Source organism: Vanellus vanellus, assembly GCF_965231255.1.
Source record: "Vanellus vanellus genome assembly, chromosome: 18".
In the NCBI taxonomy this organism is placed as follows: domain Eukaryota; kingdom Metazoa; phylum Chordata; class Aves; order Charadriiformes; family Charadriidae; genus Vanellus; species Vanellus vanellus.
Window position 1 is genome coordinate 6,004,421 of NC_138923.1, and position 20,213 is coordinate 6,024,633.

At 48.6% G+C, this 20,213-nt stretch overlaps 1 protein-coding gene across 1 annotated transcript in view; it reads left to right on the forward strand.

The window, feature by feature from the left end:
- The window catches only part of COL27A1 (collagen type XXVII alpha 1 chain), a gene marked incomplete at its 5' end in the record, with an annotated part of 165,922 nt that overhangs the window by 121,011 nt on the left and 24,698 nt on the right, over positions 1-20,213 (forward strand). The window contains 6 exons of the mRNA XM_082492440.1: positions 1,379-1,432; positions 3,070-3,123; positions 3,908-3,961; positions 5,455-5,562; positions 19,741-19,794; positions 19,916-20,023. Of these exons, the coding sequence (XP_082348566.1) occupies positions 1,379-1,432; positions 3,070-3,123; positions 3,908-3,961; positions 5,455-5,562; positions 19,741-19,794; positions 19,916-20,023 (432 nt within the window). The remainder of the gene's footprint in view (positions 1-1,378; positions 1,433-3,069; positions 3,124-3,907; positions 3,962-5,454; positions 5,563-19,740; positions 19,795-19,915; positions 20,024-20,213) is intronic.

Sequence of the window (20,213 nt, forward strand, 5' to 3'; positions counted from 1 at the left end):
CAGCAAGCGAGGAACTGGCTTTATTCCCTGGGCAGCCGAGTGCTCCCTTGACTGTGTGCTCTTTTTTCCTTCTGAACTGCAAAGAGAAGGGAGATTGTTGTCTGGAAAACAAATAACATAAGTAAATAAACTACTCAAATCCTTTAAAGACAAGCTTTGCTGGTCCCATCTTTGGGCTTGTTTTACAGATTCTCATTCCCCATACTTCCCAGAGGTACTAGCAAATGTACAAAGATTAAAGCTCCCAATTGATCTTGGTACTAAAGGTATCTAATGAACATGACTCCTCTATGGCAAGGCTGCACATGGCAGCTGGAAACCGAGTAACAGTTTGCAAGGTCGTTCTCTCATCTTCCCTCTTTCTGTCTTACTTCCCATAGTTTTCCAAGTCAGGCACTCATTTTTGACTCTCTAAGGGATGCCAAGCCCCTCTAGCTGGGTCTGTGCTCTGATAGATAGGGCCATGTTATCTCACCTTATCTCATGTTATCTCAGCCACTTTCTTTCAGCTAGTACAGCCTGGTGACAGCCCCGGGCTGTGAATTTCTGGTTCGAGCCCAGTTGTTGGCATTAGGATGTGTACTGGCCCATTACAGCCATAGAAAATGGGTGACGGATGTCAAGGCTAACCTGGCCAAAGTTTGTGCTGAAGGGTTCAGTGTAAACTTGCTGTTCTTGGCTCCCTATAGTTGTCCTGGAGCTGGCAGCACAACTGTGCCCCTGCCTCTCTGGGAACGTGAGGCCAACGGCTCAGCTTGAAGCTGTGTCCCCTGGGGCAGCCGCTTCTGCAAAGGCAGGGCAATTTGCTGCGCCTGCAAACCCTACGGCCGCGTTAACGCTTAGCCCAAACTGAGACGAGACTGGTGGCTCTGAGAATGTGCTCACACCAGCGGTAACGGAGAAGTGGGATTGCAGGAGGCAGGGAACAAGAGCACAGCGGAGCATTTTTGTCATCTACTGTATCTGCCAACCTGCTGGACCCTCGTGAAGGGCTTTCAAGTCTAATTCTGGACCTTTTCCCTCCTTTCCTAACAAGTCCCAGTGCTGCTCCACGGCGTGGTTACTAACCTTAGAGAGCAGAGGGGTTGGAAGGAGTTAGAGAGAGGTGCTTGGCAGGGGAGGTGGGGGGGCTGCCACAGGGCTGGGGAAGGGGTGTGCGAGACAAGCAGAGCCCTCCCAGGAACCAGGCACACGGGGGTATGGGGCCTCTTTGATGCTGCGTACCGTACCCTAAGCCAGCTCCGGGGAGGTAATTACATTGCAACCAGGGCTCCGCTGTCCCAGGAGGGCTCTGCTAAAGGAATTATGTCTTTGATCTTGCTTTCTATTTAGTTACAATGGGTTTTTTTCATTATCCTTTTTTTTTTTTTTTTCCCAGGGACCGCCTGGCTCAATGGGACAACCTGGCCTTGCAGGTGAACCTGGCATGAAGGTAAGAAAAACCTCTTAGTGTTATTTCTCTGACAGACTAGGGAGATAATAGCAACTTCTGTTCCTGCAGGACTGGCTGACATTGCAGGTTTGCCCTCCAGCAGCCAAAGCAGACAGCATATTCAACAAAAGATAAAGTTTAAAAAATAAAATCAGGTCAACTTTAAGCCCTTGGTTACAAATTCCTGAGCCCTATCCCAACGGGGAGGCTGTCGGTGCTGGGGAGAAGCGCCACCCCAGGGGCTTTCTGCCTCAAGAGCTGTGAAGGGCCTTGGAAATGAAGTTCAACTCTTTTGCAGATCCAAAATCTGAGTGGAGAAGGGAGTCCTTGAGACCCAGAGATCCAGGCAGCTTCTAATTTGAAACAACAAGAGTCTTAGGAAGGTTCCAAACTTAAAAATACCCCCAGATGAGGTCCTGCCACAGTTTCCAAGCCTCAGCTCTGTGGGGACTGAACTCTTCTCATGGTTATGGGGGAAGGGTGCTCTGCTCTGGAGCCATGAATGCACCTTCTTGTCCCCATGGAAAGGCCTATAAAAACCATCTCTTTGTTTGAATAAGATCCCTGTGCTGAGCAGCTCAGAGGGGGTTTTATTTTATCCTAACCCCCTTTCCGCTTGGTTTGAAGGTTCGCTCCTGTGTGGAGAGCTTTTGAACAGACTCTGTGTGGGGATTAAATGCAATTTCCTCTTTGCTGTTCTTCACTCCCCACCCCCAGCCCCATCCTTTGCCATGTTTTCCTTGGCAAATCTTCTGACACTTCACTGGAGCTACCGTGTCTTTGGCGTCCTGATACTGCACGAGTGTTTCGGCTCCCGTGCTCCTGGCTGCCCTCCTCGGGAACAGGACACGATGATTTGCACAAACACCCCTTTACCCGCTGTCAGTGCAACACGTCCTTGCTGGGGGGTCAGAGAGTGAGTCCTGTGCTGCTCCTTCTCTGAAGCTGGGAGGTGCTCTGGGCAGTCATCGCTTGCAGACCGGTTTGCTGCAGGACGAGATGTATGGACAGGTCAAGCCTTTTTCTCCTTTTGCCTCTGCCTTTCCTGAGGTCTCTTCCTTGCAAAGTAGTTAGCCTGCATGGGCACACATGGGAGGTAGCTGCCCTATGGCCATCGTACCCCCAGAGCAACCTCGCAGCCTGTCACCAAGATTCATTTGTTTGCCAGCTCCAGCCACCTTCAGTTCATTTGGTTTGGTGTCATCAAAGATTTAGGTTCTTCTGCACCCTCCTCACTCATGATGGGGCTCAAAGAGCTGTCAGTTTTCTTATCCCTCGCTCCAGCTGTGTCAGCCACAGTGCTGCACTGCACCCAGCATTGCTGCTTTTCCTGCCAAAGGGCCACGCCAAGGGAATAGCTTCTGGCCCTGCAGCTGCAGGCAGCACAAACCACTGCTGGACCCCTGTCCTGTCAGGCATCATTGCAACAGAGCCTGCGAGGTGTGCGCTGGGCCTCTGCAAGCAGCAGCGCTGGTGATGCCAACCTGTCCTTTGGACCCCCTTGTAAACTGAAGGGAAGGTGTTTGTGTGGAAGAAGGAAAGAAAAAGTCAAAATGAGGGGTGCAGTGGGAAGTGCTTCATACTGACTTGCCATCAGTAAACAGCTTGTCTCCATGTCTGTGGTTCCTTCTTTGTAGGGTGATCCTGGCCAGTTGGGAATCCCTGGTGAGCAAGGCCTCGTTGGTCAAAGAGTAAGTATGGTCACCTTCTAGTAGGACCTCTCTGTTGTCCTAGTTCCTCAGAGGCTCTGTTCCCTGTTCACCCACAGCCTGGGCAGACAGACCCTGCTCTGGGCATCCCCTAACCCTTATGGCCCTTGTTTCTTCTGTGGGTGGTGGAAACACCTTCCTCGCAGAGCCTGTCAGCTTGAGCTCACCAGCTCACAGGACCCTCTCCAATGCTACAGTGCTGCTTTGCACAGTGCTGTGACAACCTCGTGTATGAAAGGGACAGTGTGGGAACAGACCTGTCCTGTTCCCTGGCTGGGACAGTGCTGTCCACACGGGGCAGGGAGATGCTGGAGCAGAAGGCGGGCATTAAGCAGGGGAACACTGGCTACACTATGCACACGTGGGAGGGAGCCAGGGACGGGATGAATGCATGGATTGAAGCCGGCAGTGGCTCTTGTCCCTTCTCAGGACTAAGGTCAGTTGTTGGAGCAGGATGGAGAAGCCCCAGGTTACATGAATACAGACTGAGCCCTCTTTTCAACCCAGGGAAGGAAGTCTTCCTGCAGGCCAGCAGCGGGGTCCGTGGAGGAGAAACTATGGCTCAGAATAAAGCAAGAGGATGAACTCCTGCTCTTGCTCTGGGAAGAGCTCATTCAGCATTAGGTTACGAGACAGGACACATGTCGGTGCAGGGCTGGGCTCCTGTCGCTGCAGCCCAACTCACTGCCGCGAGTCAGCTGCCAACAGCATGGGAAAAAAGCGTATTTGGGAGCAGCCTGATAGTGCTTGCTTGCTTGTCTTGCAGGGAGAATCGGGGCTGGAAGGGGACAGCGGGCCACCCGGGCCGGATGGTGTGAAGGTAAACCTCACTCTTGTGTCATTTCAGCTCTCACACGCATCCCTATGCACTCAGGCCCCTGTGGTTCCTGGGGCCAGCCTGAAGCCAAGGGAGTTATTGGGTCCTCTGTGCATTAAGCCTCTGCCCTGCTCCCTCTAAGGATTTTTTTCTGCAAGTACACATAATGGACTCCTCCTGTTTCACTCCTCTACCCACATTTTTGGCGTCTGATCAGATCTCCAAAAAGGTCAAGTTCTTCAAGATCTAGTTTCCAACAATTTGTCTGTTTTATTTGAGTCTTTACAGATTAAATTTCCAACTAATCAGGAATTCCTGGGCCTGGCAAGGGAAATCAAGAAATGTCCATCACTCTCCCCTGCACCACTGACCAGAACATTGTTTGCAAGTAAAGAAAACAGATCCCCTTCCTCCTGGCAAAGCCCCAGGTGCTCACTCAGGGCTTGCACTGTGCTCTATAGCTGCTGTGAGTTTGCTACCTTGCCTTTGGAACAGGACTTTGATTTCTGTCCCTGCACAGCCAGCCTTTCCAAACAGGCCAACAGTTTTGTTCCATGGAAGGAAAAAGCAGCCGGTCCCACAACAATGCAGTTTATTGCTTCATTCTAGTCAAACTATTTGCCATGTGTCTCTACTGCTTATCTCTGAATGTTGGACCAAAAGACTCTTCCTTAAAGACAGTGAAGACTTCTGTATTCTCTTGCCGCCACTAACCGTCCTCTAGAGCTCTTGAACCAAACCAGATCTTTTCAACCTGAACGTGTCTCCAGACAGTAGAAGAGCCACTGCTTGCTGCAGGAGCATTTGTTTAACCAGAAGAGTTGTTGCTGCGCTCTCACTAACACAGGTGCAAACGGAAAACAGCTCTGTACGGGCTGGTTGGTTGCACAAGTGTAGGTGCTGCTGTCAGTATGGAATTGGCCTCATTGATTGTCTCCATAAAATTTTTGGCCATCAATTATAAGAATGGGATTTGACATGATACCTACGGCTCGGACCACAAATCCTTCACGGGGGCGAGATGACACTGTTTCGCAGGGTGTTTATTTGAGCCCTGGGCTGATTGCCATTTGGCAGCCAGAGCCAAGCAACCAGTCCAGACAAACCCATCCTGTTAAAAATCTTCAGCATCCCGAGCTCAGGGCTTCTGGGTGAGACAACGGAGACTTTCAGATCTTGTCTGCCTGTCTCATTCACGTGGGAGGTTCAGGCCTTATTGCAGGAAAAGCAAAGGGGTTCAGATTACCCTGTGCAATGGGGGAGTTCCTTCTCCTCCAGCCAAGAGACTTGAAAAAAAAGAAACCTGGTTTTGCTCATTTTGTTAAATGTCAAGTGTATTATGACTCATGCTCATTCATCCTTTTGCTTGCAGGCTCTCTTCCTCTCAGACTCCTGAAATATTAATTATGTGGTGGGTTTTTTCCTTGCGAGAGCCATGTACAGTGACCCATGTGTTGTGTGGGTATAAAAAGCTCCCATCCTCCTCTCTTCCACAGGGAGACAAAGGAGAGCAAGGTCTGGAAGGAGAGAAAGGAGAAAAAGGCAACGAAGGACTGAAGGGAAAAGAAGGACCTCCCGGATATCCCGGCATCACAGGTGTCAGAGTGAGTCTGCAAAACCAGCCCACTTGACCCCAATAGCTGGTCCATGGGTTTCCTGGAGGGACTAGTGCCCTCCTCCCCGAGCTGCATGGGCAGGTCTGTGTGTATCTTGGATCCCCAGGGTACGGGTATTGGCTCAGCACAGCTCCTGCACTGTGGTTTGCTATGGAGATAGGGCCACCTGCACTCTGGTTTCCAAATTAGCAGTTGCGTCTTACCCCAAAAGGATCAGCAGAGTGCTGCGTGAAAGATGACTTTAACCTTCCCGATGGCTACAGCCTGAGCCCAGAGGTGCAGCACGTGCTCCCCAGCTCAGGCGTCGGGGCACAGCTGGCACACACCGAGCTCTGGGCTGCAAAAGGCAAACCAGCTCATCTGAAGAGATGAGATCCTTTTGCAACCAGAGGACAAAAGAAAGTTTGCAGTCTTGTGTCTGGGAGGCTGGATTGTGTTTGAAACCTGGTAAGAAATAAATAGGCGCTTTTTTTTTTTTTTCCTCTTTTTTTGCCTTTTTTTTTAATAAGGGCAGTAATTCCTGCAGATGTTAATACCACCGTAACAGGGCATGCCATGTTGCAGCAGAACACCTGGGGGCAGATTGAGAGGGAGATGCAGGCAGTGAACCAGGACACTGCTTAGGGCAGGAGGTCATTTGAGATGGGACTTGTTGCAAATGTTGTCATAAAGTATTTTTGTGAAAGACTATGTCCAGGAGACAGTTTGGCCTTTCAGTCGGGATACCACTTGAGATGTGGATCACTTCTCTGGTCTGCCATAGGCTTTGAGACACTGTGCCTCTCTACTGCAGCTTTAAAACGGACCACCTCGCAGGGTATTAGAGAGGGATGTGCAGAGGCTGCAAGGAGCTGAGTTTCCCCTGGCTGCCACGGCTGGCCTTGGCCTGGAGTTTGGCAATGGCCAGCTTTTGCCTTCTCTCACTTCTGTTTGATGATTACTTGCTTACTTCTGGTTTTCCCTTCTAAGGTTTTCCCCTTAAATATAGAAAACAAATAGAAGAAATTAGCAGGAAATTATTCCTGAATGCTCAATGAATATCCTAGGCATGTCTGGTTCACTTGGAGGTCTGATCTCAGTGCCACAGAAATAAAAAATTATTCTGGCTCAGAGATGAGAGCTGGTAGGGTCAGAAGAGTCGAGCAGGGTCTGGCCTGGTGCTCCTTCAGTGGTGCCAGATAGAGGATCGCTCTGCCCAGTGCCCCAGTGGGCTGCTCTGCAAGCCCAGTCAGGCCCTGCTGCTTGAAACGTGGAGTTTATCAGCTTGACAATATGATTTATTCATTGTAGTTATTGTTGTGGATCAAAGTTGTTAGAAGCGTGGGCTCGCGAGGCTCTTTCTGCGAAGCAATGCAAGTTGCGTGGGGATGCAGCCAGCCTGGCCAGAGCGGCCGTGCTCACCTATAGCACCAGTCTTGTTCCTCGTGCAGCCGGAGAACATGCCGGCTCCCACCCCACACATGTCCAGGAGGCACACGAGCAGATCCGGCATGTCGGAACGAACGAGCAGCCCAAGTTTAACCAAGTTTGATGGCAGCTCTAAAATCCCTGCCCGGGATGGGTGGGAGGCAGCAGGGCAGGCAGGTACCTCTGAGCGCTGGGTGGATGCTCGATGTTGAAGAATGTTGTTTTTCCCTTTGGTGACATTGTGGCTGGCTAAAAGGAGGGCAGGGAGAAGGGTGTGAGGGGATGGAAGCAGCAAAGGGTCAAGATTTATGTTATTTTTGGGCTGAGGTTGGGATTTGAGCACTGACTCAACTAGAAAGTGGAAACATTGGCTTAATACTGCAGTGCAGCACCATAAATGTGCAGAATAAGGCTGTAGCCCTGCCCCAAATAAGGCCATCCTCCGCCACAGCCCCCTGCACCCACAGGGACTGGGACCGTACCATGGGCGAGGGGTGGTCCCCAGTGTCCCCGCTCCCTCCCAGCTGCAGGCCGGCTGGCACAGCTGGACAGTCACCCTCAGTGCCCGGCTCTCCGTGTGCTGTACTTCTGGCTGCTTCACGTGTTTATATTGTGCATGTTTTAAGAACCAATAAAAATACTAAAATAATGCAAAAGCCATATTAAGTTATAAAGTATAAAATATAGATTCTCTCAGACTCCGTTCCTGCTGTTTGCCAGCATGTCCCTGGGAACATGATGCCTTTTTCTGGTTTATTTAAAAAAAAAAAAAAGTCAATAGAGCCAAGATTCCTGCTCATAATCACTCCCTTTTGTTTTGTTTTTTTTTACTGCAGAGTGCTATATTTCCATCTACTATTTTAATATGCTCCTTTGTATATCCTTATGTATAAACTCAAGCAGACTTTGAGACCCGCATAGGCTCCAGGGAGCACTGCCTCCCCTGCCAAACACCTGGCTGTTATCTAATATATAGGCTGGTGTTTCTGTACTCACTGACATAATTTAAAGATGGAAGTCCTCTGACAGAAGTACAAATAATTTTTCTCTTCCCATTTTTATTTTGAGACTTTTATCCTACCTTCCCGTGGAGAAACTGTACAAATATTAGGGGGATCTCCCTTAGATTTCTGCCGAGATAAAGTTTAGAGCTCAGAGATGCAAACCACTAGAGATAACTGCAACCCCCACCTTTTCCACTGAGGATTGGAAGCTGGAATATCAAGTCAACCCATCCTCTGCAAGACATGCCACAAAAGCCACCACAGGCACAGCTTCCCACAAACGCATACAATGGACAGAGGTTTTAAGGCTGCTGGACAAAGGTAACAAAAATCTTCTCAGGGAAAAATCCTGAAGGTATTCACCCAAGGGCAGATGGCAAGGTTGCACAGTGACAAACTCCTGTCCAGGATTTGTAGGGTGGCATGGAAATTGCCTGGGGAAGGTGTGGAGGCACTTGCATTGCAGGGAGGAGGCATGTTGGGTTTGGGTGTGCTGTAGATACTGTGTGTTTACATGTTACGCATGTTGTATATGGTTTTAATACATCTAATGTGATGATGTTACACTGCCTAATACTCAGTTTAGATGGTTTCAAAGAGAACTTCATCTTTAGCTATTGCATCTTTATCTGATCTCTCCTGGCATGACATCCAGGAGTCCTTATATCCATGCTTCATTGCATTCCTGCCTGGACCCGCTGACTTTTCCCTGGGCTAAAGATGTTTGCTTCTGCTCCAACATTGTTGGGATATCCTGCTCATCTACAAAGGGAACAGGGGAGATGTTGCTGCTTCTGTGCCGTTAGTGGGAGAGATGCACACACAAGGATCTGTCTTCTCACCTGTGCCAACAAACTGACATCCATCTAGGAGTGTGTAGCTCATCTTCTGCTTCTGGAAGAGATTCATATTAGCATGAGGAAGCTGACACCGATCTGCAGTTGTGGACATAGAGACAAGCTTCTCCTACGCCTTGGCTTGGCCCTGTGTTGCACTCTGCCTCAGCACTAGAGGGGACCCACAAAGACATGTCCTGTAGCAACAGTGACAGCCTCTGGAAAAAAACCTTTTCATCACAAGTCCCTGCAGCTACATCACTTCTTGAAGATTTTTTCCTTAACAGCAATGACATGTTTAGTCTTAATCTCTATTTTGCTTATGTCTAAAGGAACATGACACTTCAGTGTTAAGTGTCCTCTTGACAGATGTAGGAAATGAGGCGCCTGATTGCTCTGAAATGATCTGGCTTTATTGCTTGTACATTTTCAGCCCATTTTGCACACACTGGCCTGAGGCAAAGGCCTGGTGCTGGCAGCACCCCGCATAGCCACAGAGCAGGTAGAAGCTGGGGAACTTGGCAGGGCACGTACAAGCTCGCACACCACGTGGCAACGGGCCAGCACAAGCGATGGAAAGAGGTTAGCAGTTCTTCGGTCTGCACAGGCGTAGAGTTCCCTGGGAGGCGGCAGATGAAGGGATGTGCTGGAGCACATTCATAGGTGCTGAGGCTGCAGGAAGCACAAAGGGTCTGTGCTGCCCTTCTGGGTCATGCAGAAGAGAGACGTTCACCCAGCGATTGATCCCTGCAGCAGGGACACATCTGGCTTTACTGAGCAAGGTTTTATTTTCCAGAAAGCGATCCCGATGCTGATACAACACTACCAACTGAGCACAACCAACTTGCCTTGGTGCTCGAGAAACATTTTTCAAAGATCATTAGCTTTAACTTGGCTCAGCCATTTCCACTACTAACATATCTGAAAACCGGTTTCCACTGTGGTTTTAAATCTCAAACAAAAGCAGCAGGGAGGCCCCAGCCGAGTCTCCAGGGGTAGCTTGTACATGTTTCCAAGCCAGTGGATTTCAGCAAACAAACCTGGCAACTGAGATGGTCCATGAGTCTCACAGCTGTGGCTGGCAGGACTCGAGGCAGCTGGAGCTGAGATACACGAGTATCCTCTATCTTTTGGTCACTTGGTCCAAGTTCACACTGCTCCATTCAGTTCCAGTTCTTGCTCAGCAGAGGGGTGGGCCAGTTGTCCCTCTGGTCCTAAGAGAGAAACCAGAACACCTGAAACACTAACACACAGCTGAGTGCAAGATCTGCTTGAGATTTCAAAAATTGCATCAGAGGTGTACACCTTTCCTAAACTGCTGTCTTACGTATTATCTCCTCCCAGTGGTTTCCATCTTCCTCTAATACAAACTTCTTGCCTTCTCTTGACCTTGACTCTCTTTTGGACTTGGCCATTTGACCTCTGGTTGGCTTGTTTGAGCAGTGAGCAGCTGATAATCTCTCTCCCTGGCAGAGCACCAGGGACTGTTTGGGCATCTCCACTTGGAGAGACTGGCTGGAGCTGCAGATCCTGGGGTCAACAGTGTGGGGAGTGAGAGCAGGAGTTGTTCACTGGAGATCCAGACTCTCCATGTGGGCAAGGCAGGACAACAATATGTCTCTGCAGTTTGTGGGGAGACTGGAAGATACAATGGCCTGTCAAACCCTAGCAAGGCATGCATCAGCAATGCAAGTGTCATGGTTTAGTTTGCCAAAATAAAATGCTAATTTATTTGCCGACCTCTCATTGTATGAGGGGATAGTGTCACAGAGCCTGAAATATCCAAACAAGATTGTTGGAGAGTAATGTATGTTTAGAAAGGATCCAGCTGCCAGTCGATCCTGCTTTTTGCAACAGAGGATGATGAGTCAAAGGTTGAAGTCACTGGTATGCAACCATCAACACATGCAAGTGGTCCCTCAGAGTAAAACCCCCAAAGTGCTCCTCTCTGCTGCTTCTCTTCTCCACCTACAGAAAATACGGCATTTCAGCCCTTCTCTTGGAAGACAACCGATCCACCGGTGGCTGTGCGAAAGGCCCAAGCCAGTTGGCAGGAGGGAGGTGGTGGGTTTCCAGCTGCTCTCCATAGCCATGCACTGTGGTTTTCGTAATGTGCTGGTTGTCATACAAGGCAGACATCTGATAGCGAGGTTTTTACAGTTCCAAGAAAGCAATTGGAGAGCCTGTAGGTAATGAAATACAACATGCTCTGAAACAAGAAAATCCCTCGTTGTTCAGCAAAACCGGGAGCCGAGTTCTTTTCTTTTTCCACTTCCTTTTTAACCTGAAATCTTATCTGCAGTGTCATTCAAGCCACGTCAGGACTCGGAAAGCTTTCAGCCAGACGCTCCAATGGTATAAATCGCCATAAACAGTTACATCAGAGAAGATCTGGCTGCATGTGCCAGCCCTGCTGCGCGGTGCAGATGTGCACCAGTGGACCGAAAGAGCTCTTGGGGCTGGTAAATCCCTTTGCTCTGATGCGACAAGATCCAAAGTGCTTTTGTCTGCTCTCCAAGAGGGCAGAGTGACGGCGCTGGGCTGGGGTGGAGATCTGAGAAGGTTTTTTGAGGGAACTCACACTGCTTTGAAAAGGATAAAGCTACTATCCAGCCCAGTACAGAGCACTGGGTGAACTCGTGGCTTTTGGCTCCAGTGCTGTGGCCTCAGCCACGTCGCTCCCCAGAGCGGCAGCAACTCCATGCGCAGAGAGTTGGATGGTGTCCTGAGGACAGCATCCTTCCCATCGTGTTCTTGTTTCTCCATCATCTATAGCCTACAATCCTGAAGTGGAAGGAGAACTTGCTGGCCAGGATAGACCTTCTGCTCTGAGCTAGCAGAGTCACTCCAGAAACGGCCCGCTGTGGTCACAGCTGAGATGGGGCTGGTGTCTGGGCTCTGTAATGCCGGGGTAGGGCAGGAGCTCATTCTCATCTGACACGCTGCTCTATTACCAAGTTGTCCAAACATCACTTACAGCAGAATTTGTCCCAGAGTGGTTTCTTGCTCTTTGTTCTTTTCTGTTTCCTGCCATTGAAAACACGATTCAAAGATTTTCTGCAACAAAGCGCCTCGTTCTGCTGTCGCTGAATCCAGCCATTCACTCCGAACACATGAGCTCAGCGACAGCTGGCAATGCCACATCAGTTACATGGCATTCGGCTCCCTGAAAACACCGAGCATGACGAAGGACAATCCTGGAGTCACTTCTGGTTTTAATCTCTGCTGTCCATGATTTTTTTGATAATGTGCTGAGCTGTTTTTTCCTGGAAAAGCTGTTTTTCATGCCCTGGTCTACAGGCTGTCTGTGGAGCTCTTATATGAAAGAAGTTTCTTAAAATCCCTCAACTGGAGGTCATGGGGTTACCCTCCAACTGCGCAATGGAAGGAATGGAGAATACTGGGCTCAGTGTGCAGGGGAGGGCTGTGGCAGCCCCAGCAGTGTGTCAGTGGTAACAGCGAGCTCTTCGCACCCTTAATCTAGGAAATTAATACTACTCCTATTCTTGCCCTTGAGTGATGTGTTAGCAGTAGAGGCACAAAGTAGTAAAGTGACTTGCCCAGGGTGATGCAGGAGGTGGGTTGGTGGCAGAGGCAGAAGAGAACCGGGAGCTCCTCAGCCCCATTCCTGTGCCCTGTGCTGTGCCCCGGGACGGGCTGTGCTGGCCCACGGGCCTGAAACATCTTCGCAGATGTCTCCATGGGACAGCTCTGCTTGTCAAAGGGCATGGGCCCTTCGCTGCAGACCTGAATGCCTTCTGGGCTTGTGCATGATCCACATCCCAAGCCACAGCTACCCCTTCCACATGGGAGGAAGGGACACAACAGGACATACTTTTCCTGCCCTGCAGCCTGTCCTTTCCAGTAGCTGCTACATCAGCGGGGCCAGTTCCTATACTAGAGTCCAGTTTCCATAGCTGAAGGTGCTTGTGTGCTCGGCCATGGGGTGCGATTGTGTAGCAGTCTTGGAGTATCATTACTCACGTGGACGAATATTCAGCAAAGCCATAACCAGGTATTTGCTTTGCATCAAAAATTAAAGGGGAATAAAGTTGCTCAGGACTGTGGTCAAATGTGCTTAAGCTCTTTGCTTTGCTTAGAGCAAAGCCGGAGCAAGGGTGAGGGCGAGTGCCTCTGCATAGCTGCACTCCACAGGTCACTCTCCTTCCCCTTCTAGAAGCGACGTTGGCATCCCTGGGCATCTCTGCCCTTAGCTCCAATCAGCTTCTCCTTCTTTTGCTTCAATAATCAGTGCATCGCTGATGGTCCCAGCCTCTTCTGTGGAAGTCTGAACATCCCATTTTATGGAGAGGTACACGCTGGATTTTGCTGTTTGGGAGATTTTATTGTGTCGATTTTTTTCCCCCCTTGTCTGCTATTCTGGTATCTGTGACTCAGCCCACCAAATCCATTGAAACCTTTGGAGTGGACCAGGGTTGCCTGTGAGCCCTCGGAATCCTGCAGGGAATCACAGAGCTCTCCCACTCCCCGGGGAACTGCTTCTTGCCGTGACCGAGGCTGCTCTCTTGCAGCCGAGGGGCCGTTCACCCTTGCAGTGAAGTCGGCCAGCTCTGCCTGGTCTCTCTGCTGCTCGGGAAGGCAGGCTGATCCCAGCTGGTCTTCGTTTAGAGTTAATAGGAGTAGAAATGAGCCAGAATTTGAAATAAATCCCATTGACTTGGCATGGTTTCTTTCCTGACTCAGACGAAGGAGACGCACTTTTTGTGCAGTTACTCCAAGATTCCCCTCCTTATTGCAAGAAAGGATTTCATTCTCCTCCTCTTCCACAACCGCAGGGCATCTGTGTCCTTCAAAAGGAAGATATTAACCCTTAGTGTTTGGGAGAGGAAACAAAGAGCACAAGTAGCAGTCATTAGTGTAAATCAGAGTTATACTGCCCAAGTGCTCTTTCTATCCCTTTTTCCCCAGTTGTCAGCTTCCAACACTGGCTAATTCTTTGGAGCATTTTGGAGTCATCGTGTATGAAAGCTTCACAACTCAGTGGGGATGAGGGCTTGCACTTTTCCTGCACTTCCCACCCACCCATCAAGCCTTTCGGTGGCACTTTTGTCTCCTGTGCTTCCTTAGAGGTGAGGAAATAGAGGCAAAGAGGGCGGGGGGGGAAAGGGATTTTCCCCAAAACAATGAATTACTGGCAGTTCATGGCTATCGGACCAAACCAGACCAGCTCAGAGCACACAGCACTGCTCTGTACACGATTTGCTTTGCTGCCTTACACTGTGACCGATTAGAAAAAACAAGTTAAATAGACCTCCTCATCACAAAACCGAAAGTGGCATATTTCAGAGCAACATCTGCATGCAGATAAGAGCTCGTACTAAAGCAGAGAGTTTGGGATACAAGATTCTGGTTTGGATTCCACATTTTAAGCTGAGGAACACAGATGAAAGGAAAGCCGTAGTGACGCTAGCTGTAGTCTTTCCATCCAAGATCTTTTTATAGGATTTCCCCACCTCACTTTTTTTTGAGTTCAGCCAGCCAGCTCTACCTGCACGCACCGCTCGGGTTTCCACACGCAGGCCGAGAGCCCATTACTTCCCAGTGATCCCAGTGAAGCCCTCTGAACCTCACAGTACAATCAGGTCTTTCTTCTCGAGAACAGTTGAGTCTTTCTTCTTTCCCCATACTCATTCAGGAGCTGCTGCCCTGTCTCCTCCCCTTCCAAACTACTGCTAGGCAGAGTGATTATGAAATGTGTTTCTTATAAATCTGAAACATTTATGTCTTCAAATGCCCGGCCCCAATAATCCCACTAATTTCCTGAGTGCTTGTGAACTGTCCTCCATGGGGGGAGGCTTCTCTCGATCAAAGTTTATTAAGTAGAGGTTCTCATATGGAGACATTGCTGAGCGGTAGGAAATGATATGGGGCTTTTTCATTTCCCTTTAAATGAGCTCGCTGGCTGGGCCCTGAACAATATGGGCATGGTCATCCTATGTTTCATGCTTCCTACCTTTATTGCTGCTTTAGCTTTTCTGCCCTTTCTACGTCCAGTGCCTCAAACTATCACCATCTTTTCCATCACCATTGGCACTTTCTTTTCTTTATTCGGTAGCTGCCTTCCGGTGGTTCTAGTTCTTCCTGCCTCATTTTTGGTAGGGAAGAGTGACCTCAGACCTTCGCTCAATGACACCCAAAAAAATTTGAAAATATGCTCCTGCTCCACAACAGTCCTGAGTAATCCTGAACCTTCCTGAGACAGGTTTGGAAAGCTGTCTTGTCAGTACTGTGCCCTCGTAGAGCTTCCCTCCTGTGCCGTGCTGTAAGTCTGCAAGCAAAGCAGAAACCTACCTGTCCTCTGAAGTGCCAAGAGCCATAGTTCCCCTTGAGTCAAACCAGGACGGTGAGTCACGTCTCGGTAACCACTTCATGAGATGTAGTGCATGGAGCAGAGCATCACTGAATGTGGGGGAAGTTTGGGTCTGGATATTAACACTGTTTGTTGTTTGGCTCCATTTGGGGCATATCTCTCTGCAGTTCATTCAACTTCCTTATTTTGTTTCTCTAGATGTTGTTGTCCTAACATAGGTTTCAACTGTTGATGTCTTGAGAATTTAAAGCTGCTCATCTATTTGCTCCCAATAAACATTACTGCTGTGCCATGCAAGAGACCTGACTTTGCTGCCAAGGCCATCAGCAGCTGAAAGCTTCTTTTTTTCCTTAAAAATTAATGAATTTGCATTGGAAAATAAACCATCCAGCTTTTTTCTTAGGGGACTATCTAAGGCCATACTAAAAAAACCTTATAAAATTGGGTCCTTAGTGAAGCTGACAATGAAATTTTAAACATGTTAGACCTAAGATGATTGGGTTTTTGCTTTCCTTGGATATTTTGGCATGCCTGAAGGCACGTGACTTTGTAAAACCACTGCTTTCCACTGTTCCTGGTCACAAGTACCATCATCATCTGGAGGTATTGATATGCTTCTCTGTGAAGAGTACAGTATATAAAGAGAAATCATGATTTAAAAATAATCCCGCTCACGGAAGAAGCTTGGAAAAAAAAATTGTTTTCTCAGCAAACCAGTAACCCAAAGCATACAACAAAATGTGTACAAACCCCGGGAATAAAAGCATCAAGTGTTTAATGCCTTGGCACACTAACCCAACTGATTTGAATCCAGCAAAAAGAACTTGGAATTAATTATTCTTGTGTATAGGCTTTTGTACATTTCCTGCCCCTCATTGCCATCTCTGCTAAAGAGAGTAGGAACCCTAGGAACTTCACACTGCAGTGAAAGAGGTACCAAAAGATGCTAGGCTCCTGATGGACTTTGGAGACCCTGGATGAAGTTACAATCTTACTGAATTTTATTTTTATCCTTTTCCTCTCTCCCCGTTCTGGCCCTGATTTTTCCATCCCTGGACAGATGAGTCAGAAGAATGGAGAGAAAAAGAATCTGACCTTTTTTGAAGGCTACTAAAGTTGTTGCTGGGCTTGTTATTGCTTGTGTAATGGTGCGGCATGTGACAGTGCGGTGATTTCTGAGAACTGTGCGAACCACTACGTATGTGCCCTGTGAATGTCTGGGATTGCAACAAACGGCAACCACATCTGGAAGATCACAAGTAGAGATATCGCATATCTGGGAACCCCAGACAAGTGTTGAACTGCCTCTAAATTCATCTAGGCAAAATTCCTGCGCAGTTGGAGAAAGCACATCCAGGAAAATCAGACATATGGTAGGCTTCCCGCTCACCAGCAGAGCTCTGCTGGCCAAAGTCCTAGAAAGCATGCTGGTAGAGCACAGAAATATCCTTTGCTGATAGGGCTTACTCCATTCAAGGAGGTGACTCAGGCTGCAACATCCAAGCCACGTCTTTGCTGATGGTGTCGCCAGCACGGTTTGACCCATTTATTTATACCAGCAAAGCTTTCAACCGGCAGATGAGAGCTAACGACAGTGAGGGAGGCCCAAAGGAAGATCTCCGTGGTTTACTGCAAGTGACAGCTGGTCTCACTATCACTGACAAGAGCTGGAGATGCTGCCAATTTTTTCTTCTGTGGCAATGAAGAAAGAGCCGCACCCCAGCTGGAGGAGGACCCAGGAGAGCCTTCTGGAGTAGATGAACATCCCTACTCAATGACCCCAATGCGTCATAAGGGGAAAAGCTGGCACAGGCAGTTTATCAGAGCCCATATCTGTATTGAGACTTCACCAACAGGGAAAGACAAGCTGAAGGAACCCGGAGAAAATTGAGACCCTGTTGGAACACGACACACTCTTCTGTGGATCAAGTTTATTTTTGTGAGCAGGGTTTGGGCTGTCAAAGTTGGGATTATGCTTTGTTTTTTCCCTCTCCCAGATGACTCTAACCCTATATCTATACTTTGTGATTGTGGGTACAAGCATCAACTTGAATGATGGCAGATTTTAGGAGCAGTGTGGAAATTTTGTTTCTCAGATGAAAAGATTTAAGGCCTCAACCTGTTTTCTCAAAAAGCAAAGATGTTTCCCAGTTGCAGGGTAGAAGCAAGTTTCAGTCATTGCTTCCATGGGAGACGTATCCAGGTGAGGGGAACCAGGCTGTACTTCAAGGTCTTTTGAATCAGCTGTGAGATCCCCGTGACCTCCCCTGTGAACGGGGTCTATCTGCCCTGCACAATGATAAAAGGGTACATCTTGTCAATGCACTGGTGTCCGCATTTTTTTACAGACAGCGCAACACATCCTCATCCCAGGGATGGAGCCACAACATGGAAGTATTTGTTTCAAGAGCTGTTACAACACAGCAATTCAGGAGCACAGCTGAGTGTGCAAAACGACTCTACTGGAGAAGATCAAGGGCTTGGCCATCACTGGGGCCAGGAACAGATTTAGCTTAGAACAAGCTTTCTCCCATTTGCAAGAAACATCTATTGCCCGTGCTTCCAACAGATCTTAGTGCATAGTCCAGGGAGACTGATGGAAAAACACTATGTGACTAATTAGAAATCCCAATTGTGTCTTTATTCGTTCACGTGTTGTTTTGGCAGTAAACTTCTGTGAGTGATTCCACTATTCAGTCTCCAAATTTTCAAGCCACTAAACAGCATGGTATTGCTGCAGAACAGACCCCAAGAGCATTATTGCTGCTTCGCCGCACGTATCATGACATGGGGAAGTTGAGGGACCTGGTACCAGGTCCAGTGGTGAGCTAGCTGCAGAACTGGATGGGGATGGCCTTTTCCCAGGCTGATGCTTTCATTGGGGAGGATTTCTCTGTACTCCTGTCAAAAGTGTAAATCACGTGGGTGACGCTGGATGCTTGGCACCCACAATTCATCGTGTAGTGCGGCTGCTCAGTGTCTGTGGGAAAATAATTCTAAAAGTGATCTCTTGGAAAGTGGCAGCAAAAAATAGCAAACAAAAAGCCCAAGCAGTGTGGAAGAGACAACAGAACAGGACTTGTGCATTCCTTGGCAGGGACCTGTCCTTTGTGAAGCTCTAATAGTGTTGGCAAGGTGGGCTCTTGAAACGTTTGACTTAGGTAAAATGGAGCTATTCCCTTTGGGGCAGTGAAGAACTGGCACAATTCTTTAGGGCTATAATAAGTCTGAATTGCTCCTTTGTGTTAAGAACAGGCACTTATGAGGCCCATGTTTCAGATCCGAGTGAAAACCTTCCGATACTTTATAAGTTGCTTTTGTTCAGCTGAGACTGATACTTTTCTGCAGCCACGACAGTGGTGAAAATTATACCTTCTTGACTGGGAGGCAGGAGAGCAGAGGGAGAGATGCCGTGCTGGTGTGCCGATGCTGTTGAAAAGTTTGTCGCAATTGCCAAAAAGCATGAATTATTTTCTTCAGTAATACTTCTGCTTCTTGCTGTCAAATCCAAAATATGCTGTCTGCCTTGCAGCCAACGGGGTCAAACGCTGAAAAACTGAACTCCCCGGGCTCCCTAAGGAGAGTGTGCTATACTTAGCTGCTCATCACAGCTAATTTCTGCTGTGTGGGTGCAAGGAGAGGCGGCAGGTTCTGCTGCACGTGAGGCACCCACGCTCGGTGCACAAAGCAGACCAGCGTTTCTGTCCCTCGTTGCGGTGGCTCCCACCTGAAGTTTTGTGTCCCACTCCATTTCTAGCTGCCTGATCCGTATATTGTGATTTCAATGTGCTGTGTGTTGCGGTGATAATAATACAAATAGAGGGCAGGGGTTTGCACCGTGAGCAGAAAGCTGGGCATGGCAGGTCGATAAAAAATGAAACCACTGCCTGTTTTTTACAAGGCAAAACCAAGAATTGCTGTTGAGGCAATGGTTCCACTGCCACTATCCTAAAATCATATAAAAAGTATGGATGGCCAATTCAGGGCCGTAGTTGATGGTGAAAGATACAACTCTGTAAAGCAGCAGTGCAGAGATGGCGGCTCTGTGTGCAGACCAGGGGAAACATTTTGTGGGGGCCAGGGTAAATGTGTTTTCCACATTTCAGCCCTTTCTGTAGCAGTGGCGGGGTAAGTACCATTTTCCAGTTCTGTGGGTGCTGTCTTCAAGGAGCACTTCTGAGATCCCTCTTTTGCATCCTTGAGGACAGATGGACACATCAGATGGCAGTTTTCCATCACCGCCTTTGATGTGTGATCTGAAGATCAAAAATATCACCTTTCAGCCTTGTTGTCCTATAGTCACCTGGGCACAGAGATCTTTCCATCTTTAAGCAATGAGGTTTCCTTCTCCTCCAAGTGTTGGAGCAGCTCCAGAACAAACTCCGCCATACTCGGGCTGTAGTACCTGTGAATCGTGGCCTTACCTGCATGACTTCCTGGCCTCCTTGTTGGCTCCCGTGGGAATAGGACAGGATGGGTGAGGATGCTGTCAGGGATGAGCGTACCAGGGAAGTGGCCTGGGAGTGGCTGGTTGGGATGGGATTTCTTTGCTTTCTCATTCCAACAGCTTTTTTTTTTGCTCTCCTAGGGACCAGAAGGGAAACCAGGAAAACAAGGGGAAAAGGGCAAGCCTGGCCAGAAGGTAGGAACATCTCCCATTGATAATGTCTCCTCCTCTGGATCTCCCTTTCTTTGCTCATCTTTGACATTTATCTGTAGAAGCAGTTTTGTCCTACATTAACGTCAGTGCTTTTGTTCTGCAGGGCAGCAAGGGCTACCAGGGGCAGCTCGGCGAGACAGGATCTCCAGGGAAGGAGGGGCCGAAGGGGAACCAAGGCCCTAAAGGATCCCGAGGTACCCTAGGACCTATGGTGAGAAGAGCTCTGCAAATGGTTGAACACAACACACAGAAACATGATGAGAAGTGGTGGGCACAGACCTGAATGAAGCAGAGAGTCCAGCAGAGGCTAAAGAGCACAGAAAGTAAAATGCTGTTAGATGGGTTTAATTGACCAAAACAGCTTAGCACCTGCTCTGAGCAGCACAGGAGAGGCTCCATAG